The 22,212-nt window shown below is 44.4% G+C and overlaps 1 protein-coding gene across 1 annotated transcript; it reads left to right on the top strand.

The window, feature by feature from the left end:
• Positions 1-11,065: 11,065 nt before the first annotated feature.
• tmem179ba (transmembrane protein 179Ba) lies at positions 11,066-17,062 on the top strand. The gene is made up of 5 exons (XM_049029055.1): positions 11,066-11,205; positions 13,475-13,671; positions 14,212-14,346; positions 14,819-14,897; positions 15,147-17,062. The coding sequence occupies exons 1-5, from the start codon at positions 11,110-11,112 to the stop codon at positions 15,300-15,302; spliced, it is 663 nt and encodes a 220-aa protein (XP_048885012.1). The 5' UTR covers positions 11,066-11,109; the 3' UTR covers positions 15,303-17,062.
• The last annotated feature ends 5,150 nt before the right edge of the window (positions 17,063-22,212 follow it).

Raw genomic sequence — 22,212 nt, 5'->3', positions numbered from 1 at the left:
TTTTGGAGTTATGATTTTTTTTTAATGATTGATGCCCTTTTTGCCAGACAAATTCAACGAAAACACAAATATTACATAGTTCACAGTTGTAGAACTGTCACACAGACTTATTTCAATACGAGGAATTTACTTCTCTTATATGAATTAATTCAAAATTAGAATTAAAAAGCTTTGTAATGCATCATGAAGGAATCTATAATGCATTATAAGATGGGAGCTTCAAGTAAAGTTTTTTTACGTTACACAATTGTATTGATTGTCAAAAACATGTTAAAGCATTATCACCCGTAATGGAAAATGTGATTATTTACAGCAACAACACTTTCTTTACATGATATAAACAATCATTTTAAACTGCATTCAGATTCACAGCGACAGTTGGATTTAATAGCTAAAACACTGGGAATTACACCCTGAAATTCCAGAGTTGATAGAGGAAGGATTTGCTATGAGTCTGTGCATTCAAACACAAAGCTTAACAGTTGTCCTGTTTAGAATTACTATCCAACAAATGTGTCACGCCCGGCTCGTGAGATCCTCGTGTGTGCCACGCCCCCCTGATTATCCACGTGTGCTTCCCCGGTTGTACCCAGCTGTGTCCGATTATTTTCGCCCAGTCTTGTCTATTTCAGTCCCTGTTTTGCCTTAGTTCGTCTGTCATTGATGTTTGTAGATGTCAGTGCTCGTTGCCCGTCCCGCTCCTTTATTAAAGTCCCGTTTGTCCCGTACTACCGCCAGCTCGTCAGCTTCCTGCTTGCCTGCCAGCCAGTACGCTCACCCATTCACCGCTTTACCAGCACGGATCGTGACAACATGCTTTTGGAAAAGAAATTGAAAAGAAATAGCAAGATCAGTCACCAGATCAATATGAAATTGTAGTTTAGTTTCAACAATCAGTTTTGGGGTCCTGGTGTTATAAGTGTCATATACTTTATAATTTATTCTAACTGAAAAGTCCTTGAACAACAAATGATGTCCTCTGATGAGCTGGGGCGTTTTGCAAAATGCTATATAGTGACTGATTTTAGGATCAGCAGGAAGTTAATGTTCTTCAAAATAATTGAGAATCCTTTATCTTTTCTGACACTTCCAGGTTCTGCAGGCTCAGACAGCAACAATAAAACACATTATGTAGCTCTGGGACGACCTGCGTTTATACAGCTGATTAATGGAGCTGGTGGCTATCTGCTAGCGCTCAAAAAGGATGGAAGTGAGACTTTCAAGTTTAAAAAGAACAACATCACTATTTTTTACGGAAATTGGGAATCTCAGTTTAATTTTTATACGAACGGCACCTTGATGATCATCAAGGCAGAAAGAAGCCTTTCTGGCAATTATACTTTGGAAATACATGACTTAAATGGAAACGCTTTACGAACTGAAAGATTCCTCTTGACCATTGAAGGTAAGTTAGATGTTTATCCTTGTGTAACTATGTCTAATACTTACAGACTCTCATTGTCTGCACGGTGTATCTGACTCCCGGCCGGCATCTCGCTGATGAGTATCTGCGTGGTACTAACTCAGAGCAGTCACCCTGACACTGCGGGCTTCTCCCCCCAGAGCCTGTGACCCTCCCAGCTCTGACTTCACTCTGCCTGCCCCACGGAGAGCTGAGGGTGTCCTGCTCCTCCGCGGGGGATAATCCCCAGTACTCCTGGAATCTGGATGGTTTGCTCCTGAATAACTCCAGGCCTGTTTATGACGATGGGAAAGGGGCCGTCATTCTGGGAAAGAACACGTCCGGAAGCCTCACCTGTACGGCCAAGAATAACGTCAGCGAGGAAAAGGCCGCAGTGACGCTCCCCAACTGCGCAGGTCAATCCAGTGTTACATTACTGCAGGCATGCAGGTCTCTGAATGATCACGCTAAATAAGGGACCTTTACTGGCACTGAATCAATAATCTGCTACCGAAATGATCTGCAGCAAAATGTACAGTGAGTTTTGTCACTGTAATACAGGAATGGATCTGGAGATACTTTGATCCCAATGGGGGATTAAACTGGGGTAAAAATGAATCCTGTGGACCATTTATTTTCTCATTTTTTCCCCACTACGTGACTGATTAGGTCTAAACTCTTTTCTTCTTAAATAATGACTGAATAATGCATCATTTGGTTGGTTAGCATATCTCACTGCATATCATTTGAAACCACAGGACTTGGACCAGTTGTAAACTGCACCTTGACTAATGGTACAGAGATCGCAGTACGAATGAATGCTGCAGTGAACCCTTCTCTGTTATATAATATGAAAATATTCTTCACTGTCGATGGGAGAAAGACACTGGCTGCTGTTTGTAATGCGAGTAGCCAGCAAACAGGAAAAAAAAATGATAATCATTGTAAGTGTAAATATTATTATTATTATTATTATTATTATTATTATTATTATTATCGTTATTGTTTAGCACTGGTCTGTTATATTACTTCATAAGGATACAAAAGATAAATATGTACAGGATATGCTTGCTGGAAAATAAGTGTTTTCTTTTCCAGCAGTTGATATGATGCCGATGCTTTTTGCCGCACTGGGAACAGTGGTCCTAGTCCTCGTATTGACAGTGGGGGTTTACAGTTACTGCAGGAAGAGACCCCATGTGCAGGCAGAAGGTCAGGAATGAAACAGCTGCATTCACTGCACACTGGAACTTAACAGCTACGTTTATATTGCTGGCACATAACTGTTAGAATAACCTGACTCTCTGATCTCTTTCCACCTAGAGATCAAACCTGACACTGAAGAAATGACGTACGCCCAGGTCACATTTAACAAGAAAAAGAGCAGGAGAGAGAAGAGGGCTGAACCGGAGGTGGTGTACGGGGAGGTCAGGGTATAGCCTGAGCGGCACCTTTGGCACAAGAAGGACGTTATGTATGAAAAAGTGTTTATGCAAAGTGTAGTATTAGGGTTACAGTCTCCAAGAACACAATATGTGCCATGTGAGGAAATGGAATACATTTTAATTATTATTTTTTTTATTGATTGATTTTCATTCCATTTTCCTGTGAAGAATTTGTAGTTTTATACCAATTACTTGGATTTGTGTGGTTTTTGCATCACAGATTATCAGGTTGACAAAAAAAAACTATACTTTTTGTTTTCCTCTTTAATTTTCACCCTGGTTGTCTAAAATGGCCAGTTAATCCCAGCTCAGGTCTCCCCCCACCAAAGTACAGTAAAATGCCCCCACCGACCTGAGCAGGCCGACGGCCACAGCATACCAACCCTGTAATATGTCCTGTCAGCCACATGTCCTGCTCTCCCAGCTAAAGGTACAATGACCCACGTAGCAGACTTGGTGGAAAGTGCTACAGGCTGGGCTCACTGCCCTGTGGCTGCCCGGCTGACAGCAGACGTGTCTGTAGAGCGGTGAGAGGCAGAGTAACGCAGCCGGCGAGCCGCCCAGTGCCAGTGCTCTAAGGGCTCCTACTGACCGCTATTGTGGCCTGGGGGAGATCAAACTGGGATCCCAGATATTGGAAACCCCCTGCTCTTTTGTACCTGTCAAGAGGGAAACCCTTTGATTTTTTTTTTGTCTTGCATTTTGTGTCACTTACTTATTGAGTTTAAATGGTTTTTGCATTTTAGTTTTGAAAGAATTTGTAGCTTAAGTCTGACTTAAGACCAAAGAGAAGTGCAAAGGATCCCATCTCAAGTCATATCACTGAGAAAAACTGTAGAATTAAAACATTTCTTGACCTCAATTTGTAAGACACTTCCATTGCATTTTTATTGAAATATGCTGTTATTAACAAAATAAAAGACATCATGTGAAATATAACTCCTAAGTTGTTACAGTGTCATAACTATACTTACAGACTTTTCATACCGGGGAAAAAATTAAAACCACTTTATTTATTTTTTAATCTGCATTTTTAAATCCTGGTTTAATCCTGGCTCTGCTGGCAGAAGGCTTCACGGCAGGTTGCTTCCAGCCTCAGAATTTCTAAGACTGACATCCTGTCTGCTCTGAAGGGACCTCCAAAGTAGCACTGCAGTCTGGCACCGTCTTTATAAAATTCAATAACAACAATATAAAGTCAATACAATAGATTAGGTGAACAATAGATGAGATGGGGGGGCGGCATGGTGGTGCAGTGGTTAGCACTGTTGCCTCACACCTCTGCAGCCTGGGTTCGAGTCTCCGCCTGGGTCACATGTGTGTGGAGTTTGCATGTTCTCCCCATGTCGTGGGGTTTCCTCCGGGTACTCCGGTTTCCCCCCACAGTCCAAAAACATGCTGAGGCTAATTGGAGTTGCTAAATTGCCCGTAGGTTTGAGTGTGTGAGTGTGCCCTGCGATGGGCTGGCCCCCCATCCTGGGTTGTTCCCTGCCTCGTGCCCATTGTTTCCGGGATAGGCTCCAGACCCCCCTGTGACCCAGTAGGATAAGCGGTTTGGAAAATGGATGGATGGATGGATAGATGAGATGGATTTTATTTTTATTTTTGTATTTTATCTTATTGATGTGTGTCATCATTTTGAGAGAAGTAAGAGAACTGAGAACATTTATCACTGTGGTGGAAAAAAGTTGTTTTTTTTTTTATCTCCAGGCCTGCTGTAATGCATGGGGTTACCTGGGCTGCTGTAATGCATGGGGTTACCAGGGCTGCTGTAATGCGTGGGGTTACCTGGGCTGCTGTAATGCGTGGGGTTACCAGGGCTGCTGTAATGCGTGGGGTTACCTGGGCTGCTGTAATGCGTGGGGTTACCAGGGCTGCTGTAATGCGTGGGGTTACCAGGGCTGCTGTAATGCATGGGGTTACCAGGGCTGCTGTAATGCATGGGGTTACCTGGGCTGCTGTAATGCATGGGGTTACCAGGGCTGCTGTAATGCATGGGGTTACCAGGGCTGCTGTAATGCGTGGGGTTACCTGGGCTGCTGTAATGCGTGAGGTTACCTGGGCTGCTGTAATGCGTGGGGTTACCTGGGCTGCTGTAATGCGTGGGGTTACCAGGGCTGCTGTAATGCGTGGGGTTACCAGGGCTGCTGTAATGCGTGGGGTTACCAGGGCTGCTGTAATGCATGGGGTTACCAGGGCTGCTGTAATGCATGGGGTTACCAGGGCTGCTGTAATGCATGGGGTTACCTGGGCTGCTGTAATGCGTGGGGTTACCAGGGCTGCTGTAATGCATGGGATTACCTGGGCTGCTGTAATGCATGGGGTTACCTGGGCTGCTGTAATGCGTGGGGTTACCAGGGCTGCTGTAATGCGTGGGGTTACCTGGGCTGCTGTAATGCGTGGGGTTACCAGGGCTGCTGTAATGCGTGGGGTTACCTGGGCTGCTGTAATGCGTGGGGTTACCTGGGCTGCTGTAATGCGTGGGGTTACCTGGGCTGCTGTAATGCGTGGGGTTACCTGGGCTGCTGTAATGCGTGGGGTTACCAGGGCTGCTGTAATGCGTGGGGTTACCTGGGCTGCTGTAATGCGTGGGGTTACCAGGGCTGCTGTAATGCGTGGGGTTACCTGGGCTGCTGTAATGCGTGGGGTTACCAGGGCTGCTGTAATGCGTGGGGTTACCTGGGCTGCTGTAATGCGTGGGGTTACCAGGGCTGCTGTAATGCGTGGGGTTACCAGGGCTGCTGTAATGCATGGGGTTACCTGGGCTGCTGTAATGCATGGGGTTACCAGGGCTGCTGTAATGCGTGGGGTTACCAGGGCTGCTGTAATGCATGGGGTTACCAGGGCTGCTGTAATGCGTGGGGTTACCTGGGCTGCTGTAATGCGTGGGGTTACCAGGGCTGCTGTAATGCGTGGGGTTACCTGGGCTGAAGCCCAGGGGCTTCAGCTGTCTCACCCATTTTCTATGCTATGCAGCGTAACAGGAGTCTGGGGCTTATTGTTTGTAGTTAGAGCAGAATGCTGTAGTTATAAAGTGACAGCGTCCCAGGACCTTTTGGCAGGTATTTGTCCTGGGTGCTGTGGCTCAGTGGGTCAGTTCTCCGGGTCCATATGGGTTCAGATCCCTCGGCTGGTGGAGTTATTTTATTACCATGGGGCCCTTGAGCCCATCTGCCCCAGCAGTGCTGGCCGACCCTTTGCTCTAAGCCCAAGTCTGTCTCTTTTAGCTTTGGACAAAAAGTGTCAGCCACATAAGTGCAGGTAAAAAACGGTACAAACAGTCAGTCAGAAAGTCTAAATCCAGACAAAGGTTTTGTTTCGACAAACCAGTTTAGTTCTCTGTGAATGTGGCTCTTTTTACTCAACTGGTTGGTTGCAGGCTGGGGGGGAGAGGATATCGGGGGTTCAGTCTTCCGGAACTGTGTCAAGAGATTGTGAACGTTTGTATCGCGGTTTGTGGTCTGAGTTTCAGAAGCATCACACCATCATTGCTGACACAGAGAGTGCTGAAGCACAGAGACACACACTGTGCCACAGCAACCCAGACCGAGCATGAGAGAGCATGAAGGAAACATCCACCAACCACCACCACCGTCAACCTGGAAAAGCCAATCAAAAGTCCATATGGCAAACAGAACAACAAAAAAACAACAGGACTACAAATCACAAAATTAGTCAGTTATGACTACAAATATATATTAATATTGCCAAACATTACAAAGGACCTGGAGGTGCTGTTTCTGAAATAAGGCACCGGTCAGGATTCAGTCGGACATTAATATGTTGTTTTATACTTACATGGTTATGTATTTTAAGATTTATGACAGTGCTGGCTACAGCATCGCATCCCTGTACCTCAGAGTTGCTGTGTTTAGGTCAGCTCTCTACCTGTGCTTATCTACCTGTACAGCTATGACAGAAGCATACTTAAGTGGCTCTTATCGTTTATGGCCCTGATAAAACTCTGTTCAGATATTAATACAAATCCTGTGATGCTGACAACAGGCCTCCATGCCTGGTCAGCCGCATGGACAGGGTCAGGAATGAAGAGCACAAGATTGTTCTCCTTTTCCTGATGTCTTCACTTCAAGCAGTAATTTCAGGCATCTAAGCCAAAACGTTAGCATGCTAGCATTGCACTTTTTTAAGAAGTCATGAGAAAGTCTTATAAAAATTATTTTCCTTTATCACTCCTGTGTGCCTTTGGCTTTGTGTTTAGGTTGATTGTCCTACTGAAAGTTGAACTTCTTCCCAAGTTTCAGTTTCTGCCCATGTGGGGGGTGTTTTATAACAGGTGCAGCCGTGTCCTCAGTAATAGCATAATGGTAAATAGTGTGAATGTCCTTTAACTGTTTGTCTGGAGCTTTCAGACCGATGGGGTTTAAAACGGCGGCATTTTCAGTTCTTGGTTTTTCCTAAAAGATTTGCTGACAAATAGCGGATTTTGAAAATTTACTACGAGAGACTATGAGTTTGCAATAAATATACAGGTCGTGTTGCCCAGTGTGAGTGTATGACAGCCCCCCCCCCCCCCCCCACACACACACAGTGATAAAAAGGCTAAAAAAGGCTGGAAGCAAAAAATACGACCTAAAGATCATATCATTTTATTATACAGTATATTAAACATAGAACAATTGTTACGTATAGAATAAAGGGCCGACTTACGACCATAAGGACTTGCGACTGGTCAGTCGTAACCAATCACCGTCTTAAAAGTCGACGACGACCTGTACTGCAGGTACTGTGTGTATGTATCACTACAAATTCAGGAAAATCTGATCATTTCAAGGAGGGTTCAATACCTTTGCAAGGCAGCGTTTGTGTGTGTGTGTGTGTGTGTGTGTGTAACAGGATTTGCATGATGGGTCATGTTTAATAGTAAAGTGGGGACAATTTATAAAAAAGGAACGGAAATGATACTTTTATGAACAGCGCACTGGCAGAGACAAATATGGCAGAAATAAGGCACAAATAAGGCACAAATAAGGCATAAATAAGGGAAGTCCACAGTTTGCATGACATCCACTCTTGCGGCAGGTGCTTACGAAAATACATTCAATCTATGGGAAATATTTTCGATTTACAATGTAAATGCACGGTTGTGCATATATATATATATATATATATATATATATAAACATATATAACACACACACATATACAGCCATGGAAAAAATTAAGAGACCACTCTATATTTAAAACAAAATATTTAAAACTTTTAAATCCTGGTTTAATCCCAGCTCTGCCGGCAGAAACTTGAACTTCCAGGTTCAAAAATTCTGAGACAGCAGTACATAAGAATAAGGTGAAGCAGGAGACACTGGGAAGGACCAGAAACCAGCCAGATAAAAGGTGGAAGCGATATTCTAATGCCAGAGACGACCGTCAAGTTATCCAACAGTTTCACATGAATCAGTGATTGACATCAAGTGACCTTCAAAGGAATGGGAAGCATTAAGTGCAGGTGTGAAGTGCACGGCTAGGACAGTTCGTATCTCTGAGAAGCAGGACTGAAGTCCCATAAAGCAAGGAAGAAGCTCTTTATTAATGAGAAGCAGAGAAGAACCAGGCTACAGTTTGCAAAAAAAAGTATATTATTCACAGACACACACCCATACACTGAGAAATGAGTGAAACAAAAAATTGTGCGGTGGGTCTCTTTTTCTGTGGCTGTATTTCATGTTTTTCTTGCAATTTGCACAAATGCCGCTAGATTCGAATGCTTCGCCTGCCCCATCTTACTCCCGGGACACAGGAGAGAGTTTGGGGATCACAGGCTCGGCCAGCGGGCAGCACCCCTGCGGCTGGGGGATCAGGGCCCACGGACGTGTGTCTACCCTGCTAAGGCCAGAACTCAAACCAGGGCTCTTCCACTCCCGCAGAGGCTAAGCCACTCACATGCAGGGACTATGTTTGTTTTCCAGAAGGTGGGTGGCTGGGTGGGGGGGGGGGGGGCACTCAATTTACTAGAAATATCAAATTCATTTTTTTTATTAGTAAATCAGTAAATTAATTTTAAAAAATGATAACTAATACAGCCTCGTGCCCATTGCTTCCGGGATAGGCTCCGTACCCCCCCTGACCCAGTAGGATAAGTGGTTTGGAAAATGGATGGATGGATGGATGGATGGATGGATGGATGGATGGATGGATGACTAATACATCTTATTTGACATTACAGCTGAGCCGAGCAACTACTTTAACAGCAATTTAATTTATAGTTAAAAAATACAACAATTTCAAAGATCTAAGGGCAGGATAATTGGTTTGGTTTAACTTTCTTCCCATTGGTTACTACCTGACCAGAACCTCCTGCTGATTTGGACTATGCACCTAATACGGTAACCCCCCCCCCCCAGTGGTGGTGATGTGTGCACTGCTGGCTTCCCCTGTCTGTGCCACTGCTAGTATCTTCAGGCAGTCGAGCACAATAAAGCGTTTGTGTGTCTTCAGTGCTTCTGATTGTGTTTTTTAAGCCTGTCTGACTGAGCTGACATTGCAGCACCGGTGTCAGAAGTGGGATGCCAGGTTGGCAAAGGAATCCTCTCCTCCATAAGCTATGGGTGGGGTGTCCCAGATGGCGGCGGAGAGGGGCAGCGGTAAACCGGAGACCCCAGAACCGAGCGCCAAGCCTTCTAGGGGCAAACTGATAGGTCTAGTGCACCCCCACCCCACCCCCACACCACACTACCCGAAAGAGCTAGTTTACCTCCGCAGTAGCACACATCCCGGCCCTTGTATTACAGCAGGAAAGAGATCCTGGAGTTTTACCTCTGCTGTATGTGTACTGCATTGTGGAGAGTAGCCACTGCCGAGCCCTGGTGGACAGGTGGTCCACCGTCACCCTCATCTGCCCTGGTGTCCTCCCAGACACGAACCAGCTGGCCCCCCCTGGGTGGGATGTGACCTGAGGGTGGCTCACCTCCGTAACTCGCACGTGCATCCCAGTGAAAGGGAGGTGGCAGTTCCACATCACGCTGGTGGGGCGAGTGGAGCAGGGGGTGTGGCGGGTCTGCATGAGGGATGCTGGCATCAGCGTGCCGGACGTCTTATGCTGCCTGGGAGCAAACGCCAACGTGCCTGCAGCCAGTCCCACTGCAGTGAGGGTATGATGACCTTCTGTCAGCAAACTATGGTGTAAGGAGCCTCCACTGTTCCAGCAGACACCGATGCGCAGCCAAGTCCCGCAGTGCAGCGCAAGGGCAGCAGCGAGACCCTCCCAGAAACAGCACAGGCAGTGAATGAGCAGCGGCAAAGGATCAGCATAGGCTTGATAGCTGAGCAGCAATGCTGGTTGAGGACTTTTCTGGATTGGCAACTGGACATCTTCGCCACCCAGTATGATAAGTGCTGCCCACCTGTGCTCGTCCAGCACCACATCGATATCGGAGATGCCCAGCTCATCTAGCTGTGATCTCATTGGCTGGCACTTGCAAAGCGTCAGTCAGTGGAGCAGAAGACGACGTCACTGGGTAGACTTGTTTCGGCTCTTCACACTTCCGAAGTAGCTACTGGCATGTTGAACGGCTCCGGATGCCCGACCTAAGATCGCGTTCACCATCGGTGGCAGTTCATGGCACTCTCAGGTGGTGCCATGCGGGCTCTGTGACACCCCAGCCACCTTCGAGGGGGGGTAGACGCCGTGAGTGCAGGCCACCATGCCCCACAGCCAGTGTCATCTGCCTCGATGACCTTTTCATCCACGCTGCGGATTTTGACGATGTTCTTAATAGCCTGTGTGTGTCTCCACCACCAAACCACTCCACTGCCTCACTGAGGAGGGGCGGCCCCTCCCACTGGACCGGAGAAAAACCCCGATCACACACTGCCTTTTATCCTTGACCCCCCGCCCCCCCCCCCCCCCCCATGGTGTTAGATGTGTGTGCTGATGAGAAGTGACTTCCCCTTTCCAGACTGCTGCTGGTATTCTCTGGCAGTTTTGCACAATAAAGCATTTGTCTGTCTTGAGCGCTTCTGCGTGTTTTAAGCATGTTTCACCAAGCTGACAGCGCAACAATATGAACAATAAAAAGTTGTAAAGCCTCACGAGGGTAACTATTCTTGCATTCGTGAACACAAAAATGTTGTTATCCTCTCGAAGAATTTTAAATACTGCAAAACTCTAAATCTGTCCCCCCGTACCAAGGCAGTAAGTAACACAGGAGGTAATCGCTTTATTGCATTGCCCCCTTTGCTCCCTTCATAGGATGCGCGCCGCCGGCGCTTCCCGAGCGCGCGCACGTGTCGGAGGTGAAGGAGATGGCGCTGCCGAGGCTGGTCACTGTGGAGCTGCTGCTGCATGCCAGCTGCTTCATCTGCGGAATCGTCACTGCAGCCTCGCTTACCATCGTACAGGTAAAACCCAAATGAAAAGTTTTAGTCTGTACACTTCGGCCTTTTGTCGTTCTGCCATCCATGCTGTCATATTAATTAAATAAGCTTCATACAAGCAATTCCCTTATAAATAGTATTTGATCTTTATTCCAGTTTGCGTTTCAAGTGAACAACTTAATATGCATGTATATATTTAAGTGGATGGATGTACATAATTTTTCCGCGTTAAACCCCAACCTTCCCCTTCGTCATTAATGTCGCATATGATCAGAAACACATATATCAGTGTGCGCAGTACTTTAAAGCCAAAGTTAGTGTATTCCGAAAGCAACGCACGCAATACTTTCACTCTTTTACAGTTAGTAATAGTTAATGTTATATAGTTATAGGAATAATCTGAAGCATACTATACGACTCGGGAAAATAATAGCTGAGCACGTTTTCCGTGGTTTCATTTTGTCGAACTGACTCTCTTGTCCTTTGCATGGCGTTTTATTTGGATATACAGCTGGATGACAGCATTATGCTGCTCGATCACTTTTTGCCAGCCACACTGCATTCGGGATTTCAGCGCAGAGAACTGTTTTAGTGGCGTGAAACAAACTGAGTGATCATATGATTACCACCATTAAAGTGGAGGGGGGGATTTCCTGCTTGTCTCGAAATGAGATTCTCGCCCGCATTTTACACTCAACGATCCGTAAACCCACTCAGCTCCTGCGTGCTTAAACGTCAGCAGTTCGCAAGGGTGTGAAAAATGCATGGATTTCCAAATGTATATATTTATAAAATAAGTCTGAAAACTATAACCACTTTTATTAAAGCAAAAAAAATCTATGACTTCCGTGAGTTTAAATATGCTTTGCGATTTTCCGTCATGTGATCTGCTAGCGACTCCTTCCCCTTAGTGTAGTAACTGGAGTCGACGTCAGTCAGCATTGGGCAAAGGGCCGAAGCTTTGGATGGGACGCTGCTCTTTTTTAGGACAAATATTCGGAGTACTTTGCAGTTGGCAGTTCACCACCAGTTGCGTGTTTTTGGACTGTAGGAGGAAATACATAAAATTCCCAGCCTTGTCCACCGAGTTATCATCCCAGCCCTGAGAAATGGTGTTCATGGAACGGAAGAGCTCCGCGGTTGTACCTTTAAGCAGGAGTCTTAATTTAAACGAATAACGGATGAAAAATATCTAACATTATGTATAGGTGATGTGTAAATAACTGTGTGAACCGGTCGGGGGGGGGGGGAGAGGCTGCCTGTGCACCTGCCCCTTTTGCCCAAACGATTGTAATAACTGACAAAGAAAATCTAGTGATGGCCAGATTTACTTGGGGGGGCCCTGTTCAAGCACCTGCTGTCTGTGCACATCAATGGAGTATACATCCATTCGTCTGCTCTATGCAAGGCACTGCAGGATAATAATAACAGCTGACACATTGTACAGTACGGTCTCTATCACCTACAGCCACTGAAATGGCATCCAAGGCTTAAAATCATCTAAAGGGAGTTTCCCTTCCTCCTAGACACACAGTGCCAGGCAGAAGGTCTTAGAGAGTCACAGAAATGATGTATAAGTGCTCTTCACCTGCAGCAGCTGTCCAGTGAACTCGACCTTTCGACTTGGCCGCTAGCAGACCTCGTATGGCTAATCTAATGGCTAATAACCTCCAACTTATTCGACTTACTGACTCATTATTCATTGAGATGGTGGTAAAATATAACACACACATGGAATGGCCGAGGTGCCTCTGAGGAGGGGTTTGGGAACTGAAGCGATGTTCTTCTGGCCGGCCAGCAAGATATCAGTAACGTTTTGGAGAGCAGAAGAACTGAATTTCATCCAGGATCCGAGGCTCCTGAGCCCCAGTCTGTTCACGCTGTGACGGTCAGGCGGCAGGGCTGCAGTATGCGGGCCCAAACCAGCGCTAACCAGCCCTAACCAGCCCTAACCAGTAGAAAGCAGGCTAGCAGGCTCCGAGACAGATCCTTCCATAGGGCAGTCAGAATGCTCAACTCTGGTCAATGAAACCGCTCTGCCGTCCATTCCCACCACATCCATATTTACATTCACATGGCTGTTCACTATATTTATTGCATTTTTCTCTTCTAATTTGCACTGTTTATCACGAGATTACAATCACCATTGTGTTCTGCACCGTCGTACTTATTTGCACTCCTTTGTCACTGCTGTTGTGAACTCACTCTTAGGTTCTCACCCCTTGTACTTACTGGGTGTCAAGCGGAGTGATCCGATTGCCTGCAGCAATGCTCACTTCAGTCTGTGCTGTAGGGGGAGTTTGCCGGCCGCTGCATGCTCTATGGCACAGTCAGCTACAACGCCACGGCCCAGTCCCTCGGGGTGGACGGCTCCAGCCCCACCTCCCTCTGCTTCTTCGTCTCCGTCATTTCTGTGTTCGTGGGGGTCTACTGCTTCTCACTTACCTTGTACTGGATCTACACCAAATGCATTGGCGAGGAAGTCAGCAGGTGAGGGCCTGCTCACCATTTTCCCACAATCATTTTGGTGTGGGGTGATGGTCTTTGTATTTGCTGTTGTTTTCTGTAGGCAGTAATAAGAAGTATTTGTGAGTTCCCATTGTGTGGTGGTTATCACATTTGTCTGGCACATGAAAGGTCCCCCAGAACTGAGTTTATCTGATCTAGGTATTTCTTTGTACCCTTTGGTTTAAGGTTCACATTTACCTTTGCTATTAAGCAATTTCTCTTTAAGTGTCTGTTTCCTAATAGTTCTATCCAACTCTGTATATGGTATAGGAATGTTCTAGTTTATTGTTGTAAACTGTTATCTTTAATTGGCAAGTCTTAACACGCTCATGAATGAATGTGATTCTGTGACTACAGACGCACTGAAAGCCTCCGCTGCCTCCTCAGTTTGAAAGCAACAGCTCGATGTGCTTAAATATTGCAAGACGAGGCAGTTATATAACAAAAGTAACCGCGGTAACTTGTGGTGATTCTTGACATTAACCGACACCTGTCATGTGTTACCCCCTGTCTGTCTCCCAGGACGCGTCTTTGGATGAATGTGAATCTCGGGGTGTGTGGGATTTTTCTCTTCTTCCTCCTAGTGTCTGGGTGCATCCTGAAGGTTGGGAGAGACCGTCTCTGTGACTCCATACTGCGCAATAGCGCCATAAAAAGGTGAGCAGCAGGATAGCCCAGCAGCCATGGGCTACAGCGGGGCTATTTAAATCAATGATCTCGCTCTCGGGCCCAGTTAAATAACTATAATGTAATAAACAGGTAATTATCTCTGTTCTCTAGTGGAAAGTTCTTTGTTATCAAAGAAGATCAGAGCTGATTGATTGATTTTTATAGCTGGGTGGGTGGATGACAGTAATGATTCGTAATTAACCTGTATTACGAGGCATGCAAATCCAAAATGATTTTGAATTATTTATACAAAGCAGTGTGGGCACTTGTCTGTCATTAACTTCGTGTTTCCCATTAATTTACAGTGCTTCCAGCATTTAGTTTCATTCGTTAAAGTGCCTTATTGCTCCCAGGGCAGTTTCTGGAAAGCGCCGCTGTAACGAAGATGAGCATGAAGATGTTTTTGAGCATGGTTGCTGCACAGAAAGTATCCGTAATCATGTCTGCGTGTGTGTTGCAGTTGCGAAGATGCTCAGACTAAGACATGGATCAGCCCGTACAACGGCGAGCGGTTCTACTCCGGCCTGCACAGTGCCGAGGTCTGTACTGCCAGCATTCACAGTGTGCACATTAATAATGGCCAAAAGATCCAGTGTAATTTACCAGCAATCCTCCTTTTACATTTTACTTTTAAGGAAAAAAAAATGTAATATGGTGATGGTAACATAAGATGTTTACTTAACTTTAACCTTTTCAGTTTTTTTAACCTCCTTGCCGTTCACTTCCCCCCCCCCCCCCTTCTCCCAGCCACCTGTTGCCCACCTGTTGTTACTTTTTGTCTCGACTAGGTGGCAGTGTGGGTGAACTTCTTCTTCTGGATGCTTATCTTTATGGTGGTGATGTTCCAGAAGTATCAGGGCTCAGAGTTCACCGTAGAAGAAGGAGAGCACGTTTCCTCATCAGAGTCAAACCCTATTCTTGGCCGAACAAGTAGGCCCCAGTGATTCTTGTCTGAGGCTTGGCTGTCATCCATCCGGGCCGGAGAAATCGATGGATGAATTTTTAACCTGCTAGGACCCATTTCACTTGAAAAATCTAATTCATCTGTTGCCATATTGCGTTAGTTTGCATGGTAACTTACTCTTGTTCATCATACTTGGCCTCACCTTTGCCTGGACATCCATTCAGTTAGAGTATCAAATATTGAGCTCTCTGCTTCTATGAAGTCTTTTCTTTTCTGTTACCTGGTCTATATACATTTTCTCCACTGATTTACACTGAATTGAATGAGAATGTTAGTTTTTTCACCACTAAATAGAAATGTCCAATCATATACATCCATGTCTTTAATAATAATGTAACTGTTTCCTTAGCTGTCTGATTAATAGCCAACAACCATGTTACGATGTTACAAAATAACTACAGGTAAAAAATGATTGGGTCATTGTTGCAATATCTGCATTTTACTTGATACTTATCAAGTACAGGATAATTATTCTAGGTTGTAAAAGTTGCCCTGATCCTGCGCTGTGATGTGACAATGTGGACCTCAGGCTGATCTTGTGGATCGTTCAAACTTTTTTTAAAATTTAGGTAAACCTTGTAAGCGAATTTTAGGAAAAAGGACTCAAGCGTAGGTTAAGTCTAATCACTCTTAGGGATAGTTATTGATCAGTTGTATTGATAAGTTAAGAGTCCTGCAAAATTTAACTAAGAGTAAACATTTCGGAAAAATATCACATGAAGCATATTGGGGCTTTTTGGTTAATTTCCTACGTGTTTTACTAATGTCTATGCCGACAACTGATTATAACCTTGGCTGTTCAAAGATGGTTGGATTCTTAACTGTATAGCCCACTACAGAAAGCAAGTAAGGACGTTTTATATGGCCTTTGTACTCTTTTATTGCTGCTTGACTTTCATGGAAAAACAGTATACAAAAGATTCAGTGTTTTTTGCAACAGAATAATATTAATTCTAAATTATAATCATAGTGCTGATAACCAGGTATTTCTGGTCTGTTTCTGGTTTACTATATAATCTGCATGCACTAGTGTAAACTAGTTAATGTGCTGAGATGTGAACATATTAACACTGTGATACTGGAAGTGTTTATTGGTTTGTGAACCAAGTCTTTTGCAGTTAGGGTTTTTTTTAAGGGTTTTAATTTTCAAACAGTCTATATTTCCACTGAGATTTTGGATTTATTACCTGGGAAAAGGATCAGGTTTGACTGTTGTTTGACTCGTCTGTGTACAGAGGCAAAGGCATGAAACCCATAATCTTTCTTACATGATTTTTTATAAAGAATGACAGTATAGATGACAAAGGTCTACTAAGGGCAGCACAAGACTGAATCAGTCTACGTAAATGTTCTAACCCTTATCTGTGTGCGGGTCAGTTTCGTATAGCACTGTTGCCGAGATAAGCAGCAGACAAACCATTTAATGGACATTAGATCAAACTTTTGCGGTTGAAAGTAGTTGACTGTGACTCATTTGGGCAGGTGGTCATAAACCAGGGGAACCATTGTTTGGAAAGTGAATGCATCTAGAGAAAAACAGCTAAACCCATCAGCCTCACTCACGATCACAGTGTGCTTCTCCGCTAACCAGAGATTGATTACTTTTTAATGCTAAACCAATCAGCATCATTTTTAGAAGTGCTTTTTCTACTGTTTGTAAAATAAATGTATTACTGGCGTTCCTTTGAGTATGTGTGTATGTGAGGACAATGAATGGCAATAAATATCTCTTGTGTGTGAGATATGAGATACGATTTTCTGTGTATGAAGAGAAAAAGAACATTTTAGTCGTGTGTTTGAAGACAGCAGTGGGACTTGCAGTAAGGAGCAGATGCTGATCTAATCATACTCTGATTGAAGTGTAATTAATTGATAATATAACGGCCTTTGCATGATGGTGTCATGCAGAGCTCTGTACTTTCTGTCTGACCTGCTGAAATAGTCAAGGTCCTCATATCGCATAACAGTTATGTTGCCAGTCTTCTGTCGAGATTCTCTGTCATTCAGCGTCACCAGTACGCCAGACCAGAACACTAGGAGCGATGATGATTACTCTGAGAACCTACACAAATTACACTCTCAGCTGGGTGCTCAGTGGTTTTTCGCTTTTTTGTAACTTTTTTCCTTGCATGTTCTTACTCTTAGTCGGTGGAAAGACTAAATAAGTAACAGCTTTTCACTACATATAATTAATTTGGTAACGGTGTCAAAAACATTCAAACGTGAGACTTTAAGAAATTCACAGACGGCAGTAGTCATTCGTCACACATACTGATTTCATATAGCGTATTTAACCCACTCTCAAAACTAGTTACCTGCACTCGAATAATTAAAATGTGACCCTTTCACAGATTAACAATTCATAATAGTTCTCATTTCCCCATTAACACCAAGTGGAAGCGCTTAATGTACAACGGGCATCACAAGCGCAAGTATCAGAATATTAGTCAAATCATTTTTCCTTCTGCCCTCAGAACATTTTTGTGTAAGTAAAACTCGCACAAGCCAGGATCAGCCACTTCACACCCAAGGGCTGGGCGGCCGAAGGGGATTCGCTGCAAGGAAGTTTGAACTTATAGGTCAGTGGACGGGAGGGGTTTGTGAAAACCTAAAGAGAAAGAGTCTAGCAGGCGTCTCGGAGCAGCAGGGGATTCAAAGCTCCCTGCAAAGGTTTGGAATACGACCCAGTTCACTGTGATGGATGGCTGTAGATAGTAAAACAAACTAAATAGTGTATTCATCTGCTGGACAACTTAATAAAGAGGGTAATCGTGTGTTTTACTGAGGCATAGTGGACAGTGGGGTCTCACTCCTCCGAGAATAAGGGTTTCAATGCTGCCTGTGTGTTTGCATATTCTCCTCATATTATGCACATTTCCTCTGGAAACTTCATTTTATAGAATAGAATAGAATAGAATAGAATAGAATAGAATAGAATACCTTTATTGTAATTGTACAGATTAAGCACAATGAAATTTAGTCGCAAATAGGATGTAACCAACATTAGCCAACATCACATTGGCCAACCACGATCATGCTGGGTTAGGATAGAATGATGCAGGGCTGTTGGTATTTATGCCTACATTTGTACACTTGATGCTTCATGGGAATGGATGAGCTTCTGCTCCTGGAGGTGGTCCTCATGATGCATCTAAATTCTGTATCTGTTTGCACCTACCTTCTGCAACTTGTGGACTGGTTTGACTGAGCCAGTACAGCAGAAAGCACAGAGGTCACCGTAAGCGAGGGTTGGCATGTCCCGGTGCCGCCGTTCTGGGCTTTGTGTCACTGCGGGGTCCTTGACGTTCTGCACCGGAACATTAAGTCAGAGAATATCTTAGGAAAGACAGACACCCTCCTGATCAAACTCATTGACTTTGGCTGTGATGAAATTCTTAAGGACTATAGTTACACAGAACTTACAGATGAGTGAAGGAAGGTTGCTCGAATGTTCTCCAGAACAAGCTGCTTGTTGAGGGCAGGGGACCCTAGAGAGGCTTATGAAAGAGCAAGGGGTACTGCTTCCTAAATGCTACCCAACGTGTGTTTCAGCCCCATGCCCTGTGCTGCCTGGGATTGGATCCAAACCCCGCCCCCCGCTCAGCCCCAAACAGAATTAGTGGTTAGAGTGATGCACTATATGTGTTAGCTTAGCCATGTCCGTCAGCCACGAATGGCTAGTAGCTGTGGTTCTAGTGCAGCAGGATGCTGAACATGCCATGACCATAGAAAACAGGATATGAGCTCACTGATTACATTTTGCAAATTATCTACAGGCTTCACGAGTGTTTATGGGCCTGATATCTGTTGAATTAAAGTGTAATTGTATCACAAATTGGATTTGGGCTCTAATTGCGTTTTTTTTTTTTTTTTTTGAGAAGCAAAGAGTTTCAAAATTCCTTTTTCCTTCCAGTGGTACTTTTATTTTAAAATGTTGTGGTAATGAACATTATTAAATTCAACCAAGATTTGCCCTTAAATAAAACAACAAAAGCAGACAGAACACACAGGTGCCACCATGGCGGATCAAGGCAGCGTTAATAATAAAATAGAAAGTTCTCACCATTCACTGATACATCCTGAAACACCAGATTACACAGTCGGATGGAACTGGAGCAGTGGAGTGACATTTTATTTAGCGGGTTTCAGAAACATTCATTTCAATGTTCATTCTCATTGTCTCCAGTCTGATTCAGTTTGATCGGTATTATTGAGTAAGTAAATTATTATGATCACCAGTAGATGGAGATATGTGACTGTTTTCTTCAGTCCATGGTTGTGATTGAAGAGAACTGCATGTTATATAAATGAAGGGTGTTACTAAACTGTTTTCTTTTATTTATTTTTTCAAAATATTATTGTATGGAAGCTGGGAATATGGTATGTAGGGTCAGGGGTACACCAGCACTTCACTGTCAGAATGCCCTTCACCCATGGAAGGTCAGAGATGCTAAATGACATTTTAACTGAAAAGGTAGTGATCAGGGTGTCATTCCAGGGAAAGAATGTACTCCAACCTTCCTCCACCCTGGAGAGATTGCTCATGTTGGGCATTTTTGGGGGTACGTTTCCCAAAAGCTCCCGTTAGGAGTGTTCAGCTGCGTAGTTCTAACTATGTAACTACGTATGTTGCTAACGTTGTTAGCAACTATGCTTTTGGGAAATGTACCCCTGCTCTTTTCACTGAAGGCCACACGCTGATCCCCTGGGATGATTGAGAAATTGGTAGAGTGTCAGTAATATGGCTGAAAACAGAGTAATGTCAAAACAATCAGGGTCAATATGGGCCAGAGCTGCACCTGTTCTGAATTTTACGTTATTTTATCCCGACAAATCCAACTACAGCTCAATAAAGTCCACTACAAGAGGAAAAAAGTGAAATACTTTTCAAGAAATTAACTTTATTGATATCCTCATCTGCATCATCGATACGAATTGGAGAAGCAGTAATAACAGTAGCAGAAGTTGTCCCCGGTTTCAATATTACGAGTCAGTAATGTTGAGTTTTCATGAGGTTGCCATCAGCTCCAACCCACCCTGCACCCCCTTCTTCTTATTTCAACTTTGCTCTAATTGAATTCTATTCAGTTCATGTTTGTTTAGCGCATTTTCACGTTACATTGGCTCAAAGCGCTTTACATTCTCCCTGTCCAGTACCGCCAGAGAGTAAACCAGTGGAGAGCGGCAAGGAAAATCACCATGTCCATGATGTACATACATTCTCTACGTTTACACCGTCGGTCTTTTCACTGTCAGTACACATTCATGCTAGTTACATAGAACATTTAGATGCTGCTGTAATTGGACAACAACATTACTGCAACAGGAACTTTATGGGAGTGAGTACAGGGATGCATGCCCTCTTTGCATTTGCATGGCCATTGGCTGGAGCCAGAGGTGGATAATTTGGAGTGGATACCCAACCAGTTAAGTATTAAGAGTCACAGTCACAGAGTACGCAGCTGGTTAGTTGAGCTGACAATGAGACATGATATTGCTATTTTAAAGAATTTTGGAAAAGGAAAAAAAAAATGCATTCATTTTCAGACAAGATTTTTTGAAACCTTCCTAGGACCACATTTTGTATTTTTACCACACACAAACATTCAAGTCTGATTTTTTTTCAGCTGTTATGCATCGACTTTCCACTGCCACCTAGAACCGAGCCCCACCCGAGCCCCACCCGAGCTCCACCCGAGCCCCACCCGAGCTCCACCCGAGCTCCACCCGAGCCCCACCCGAGCTCCACCCGAGCCCCACCCGAGCTCCACCCGAGCCCCACCCGAGCTCCACCCGAGCTCCACCCGAGCCCCACCCGAGCTCCACCCGAGCTCCACCCGAGCCCCACTCGAGCTCCACCCGAGCCCCACTCGAGCTCCACCCGAGCCCCACCCAAGCGATACCCAAGCTATAACTGGTCTGAAATGTGACCAAATTGGACTGACTCTGTCACCACCATCTGACTGGTTGAAATGCATGGAGATACCGGTGTTGCGCATGGATTATCTCTAGGAAGAAAGGGTATATTCTATATATGACTCATTATTAATAGTACCGCATTAATAGTAATTAATACTATTAATAGTCCATTCCAAAAATTTCAAAACTCCTTCTTAAAAAAGTACTATAGGACACCTGAATGGAAGGGATTTGTAAAGCAAATTTGCACAAGCGAATGCTAATTCCACTAGCATTTGATGCTAACATAACACACTGATTCTCACAGGAAATTAGCACACAGTACATCATGATATACACCGCCATGCCTCTTGGGATTTACGTCACTGTCGCTCTTCAATCCCTGAGTTGACCCTTCTGCAGTGGAAAACCGAAGCACACTGCGCTGAAATAGTCTCTTTGCAGTACGGCTCGGGTATGGATCGGTTCTGGTACGCCAATGGAAAACTGTCACTTATGTGCTGATCAGCTGCAGAATATCCAACTGGTTATAGCTTTTAAGCTTCTTGTCAGAATCTGCAGTGCTTCAGCAAAAGGGAACTATGAAGAACCTCAGCTCAGACGTCCAACTGGGACTCTCAAGTGCCTGAGTAGTTAACAGCACTTTTAAAATAAAATTAGACGGCATCTTTAGTCAGACTTTTCGGTTCTGGACAAATATTTAACCTAAATGCCTTGTAAGCATCTGTTTCCATGACATTTCTTGATGCCGAATTGGATGGACCCAGAAGAATGAATGACAAACAGCAGTAAGGCATCGATTCGTATAAAAGAAAACAGTAGAAGCACATGTATCCATTCTGGCATGTGACCGAACTGTTATTGATAGTTATACATTTTTTTTAAATATGCACCAAATGAGTCAGCGAAAAAAGGACCAATCAAGCGTCTGTAGAGTATCAGGAGTCATTCCTTTGCACGTGGAGGTTCTC

Source organism: Brienomyrus brachyistius, chromosome 10 (genome assembly GCF_023856365.1).
Source record: "Brienomyrus brachyistius isolate T26 chromosome 10, BBRACH_0.4, whole genome shotgun sequence".
In the NCBI taxonomy this organism is placed as follows: domain Eukaryota; kingdom Metazoa; phylum Chordata; class Actinopteri; order Osteoglossiformes; family Mormyridae; genus Brienomyrus; species Brienomyrus brachyistius.
The sequence above is the reverse complement of the archived record's forward strand: the minus strand, read 5'-3'. Positions and strand labels throughout refer to the sequence as shown.

What these genes read in the sequence shown, in the direction of transcription:
- tmem179ba (XM_049029055.1), top strand. Translation starts at nt 11,110, where the DNA reads ATGGCGCTGCCGAGGCTGGTCACTGTGGAGCTGCTGCTGCATGCCAGC. An exon ending in CCTCGCTTACCATCGTACAG is followed by an intron (nt 11,206 to 13,474) that starts GTAAAACCCAAA and finishes TCTGTGCTGTAG; the next exon opens with GGGGAGTTTGCCGGCCGCTG. An exon ending in ATTGGCGAGGAAGTCAGCAG is followed by an intron (nt 13,672 to 14,211) that starts GTGAGGGCCTGC and finishes TCTGTCTCCCAG; the next exon opens with GACGCGTCTTTGGATGAATG.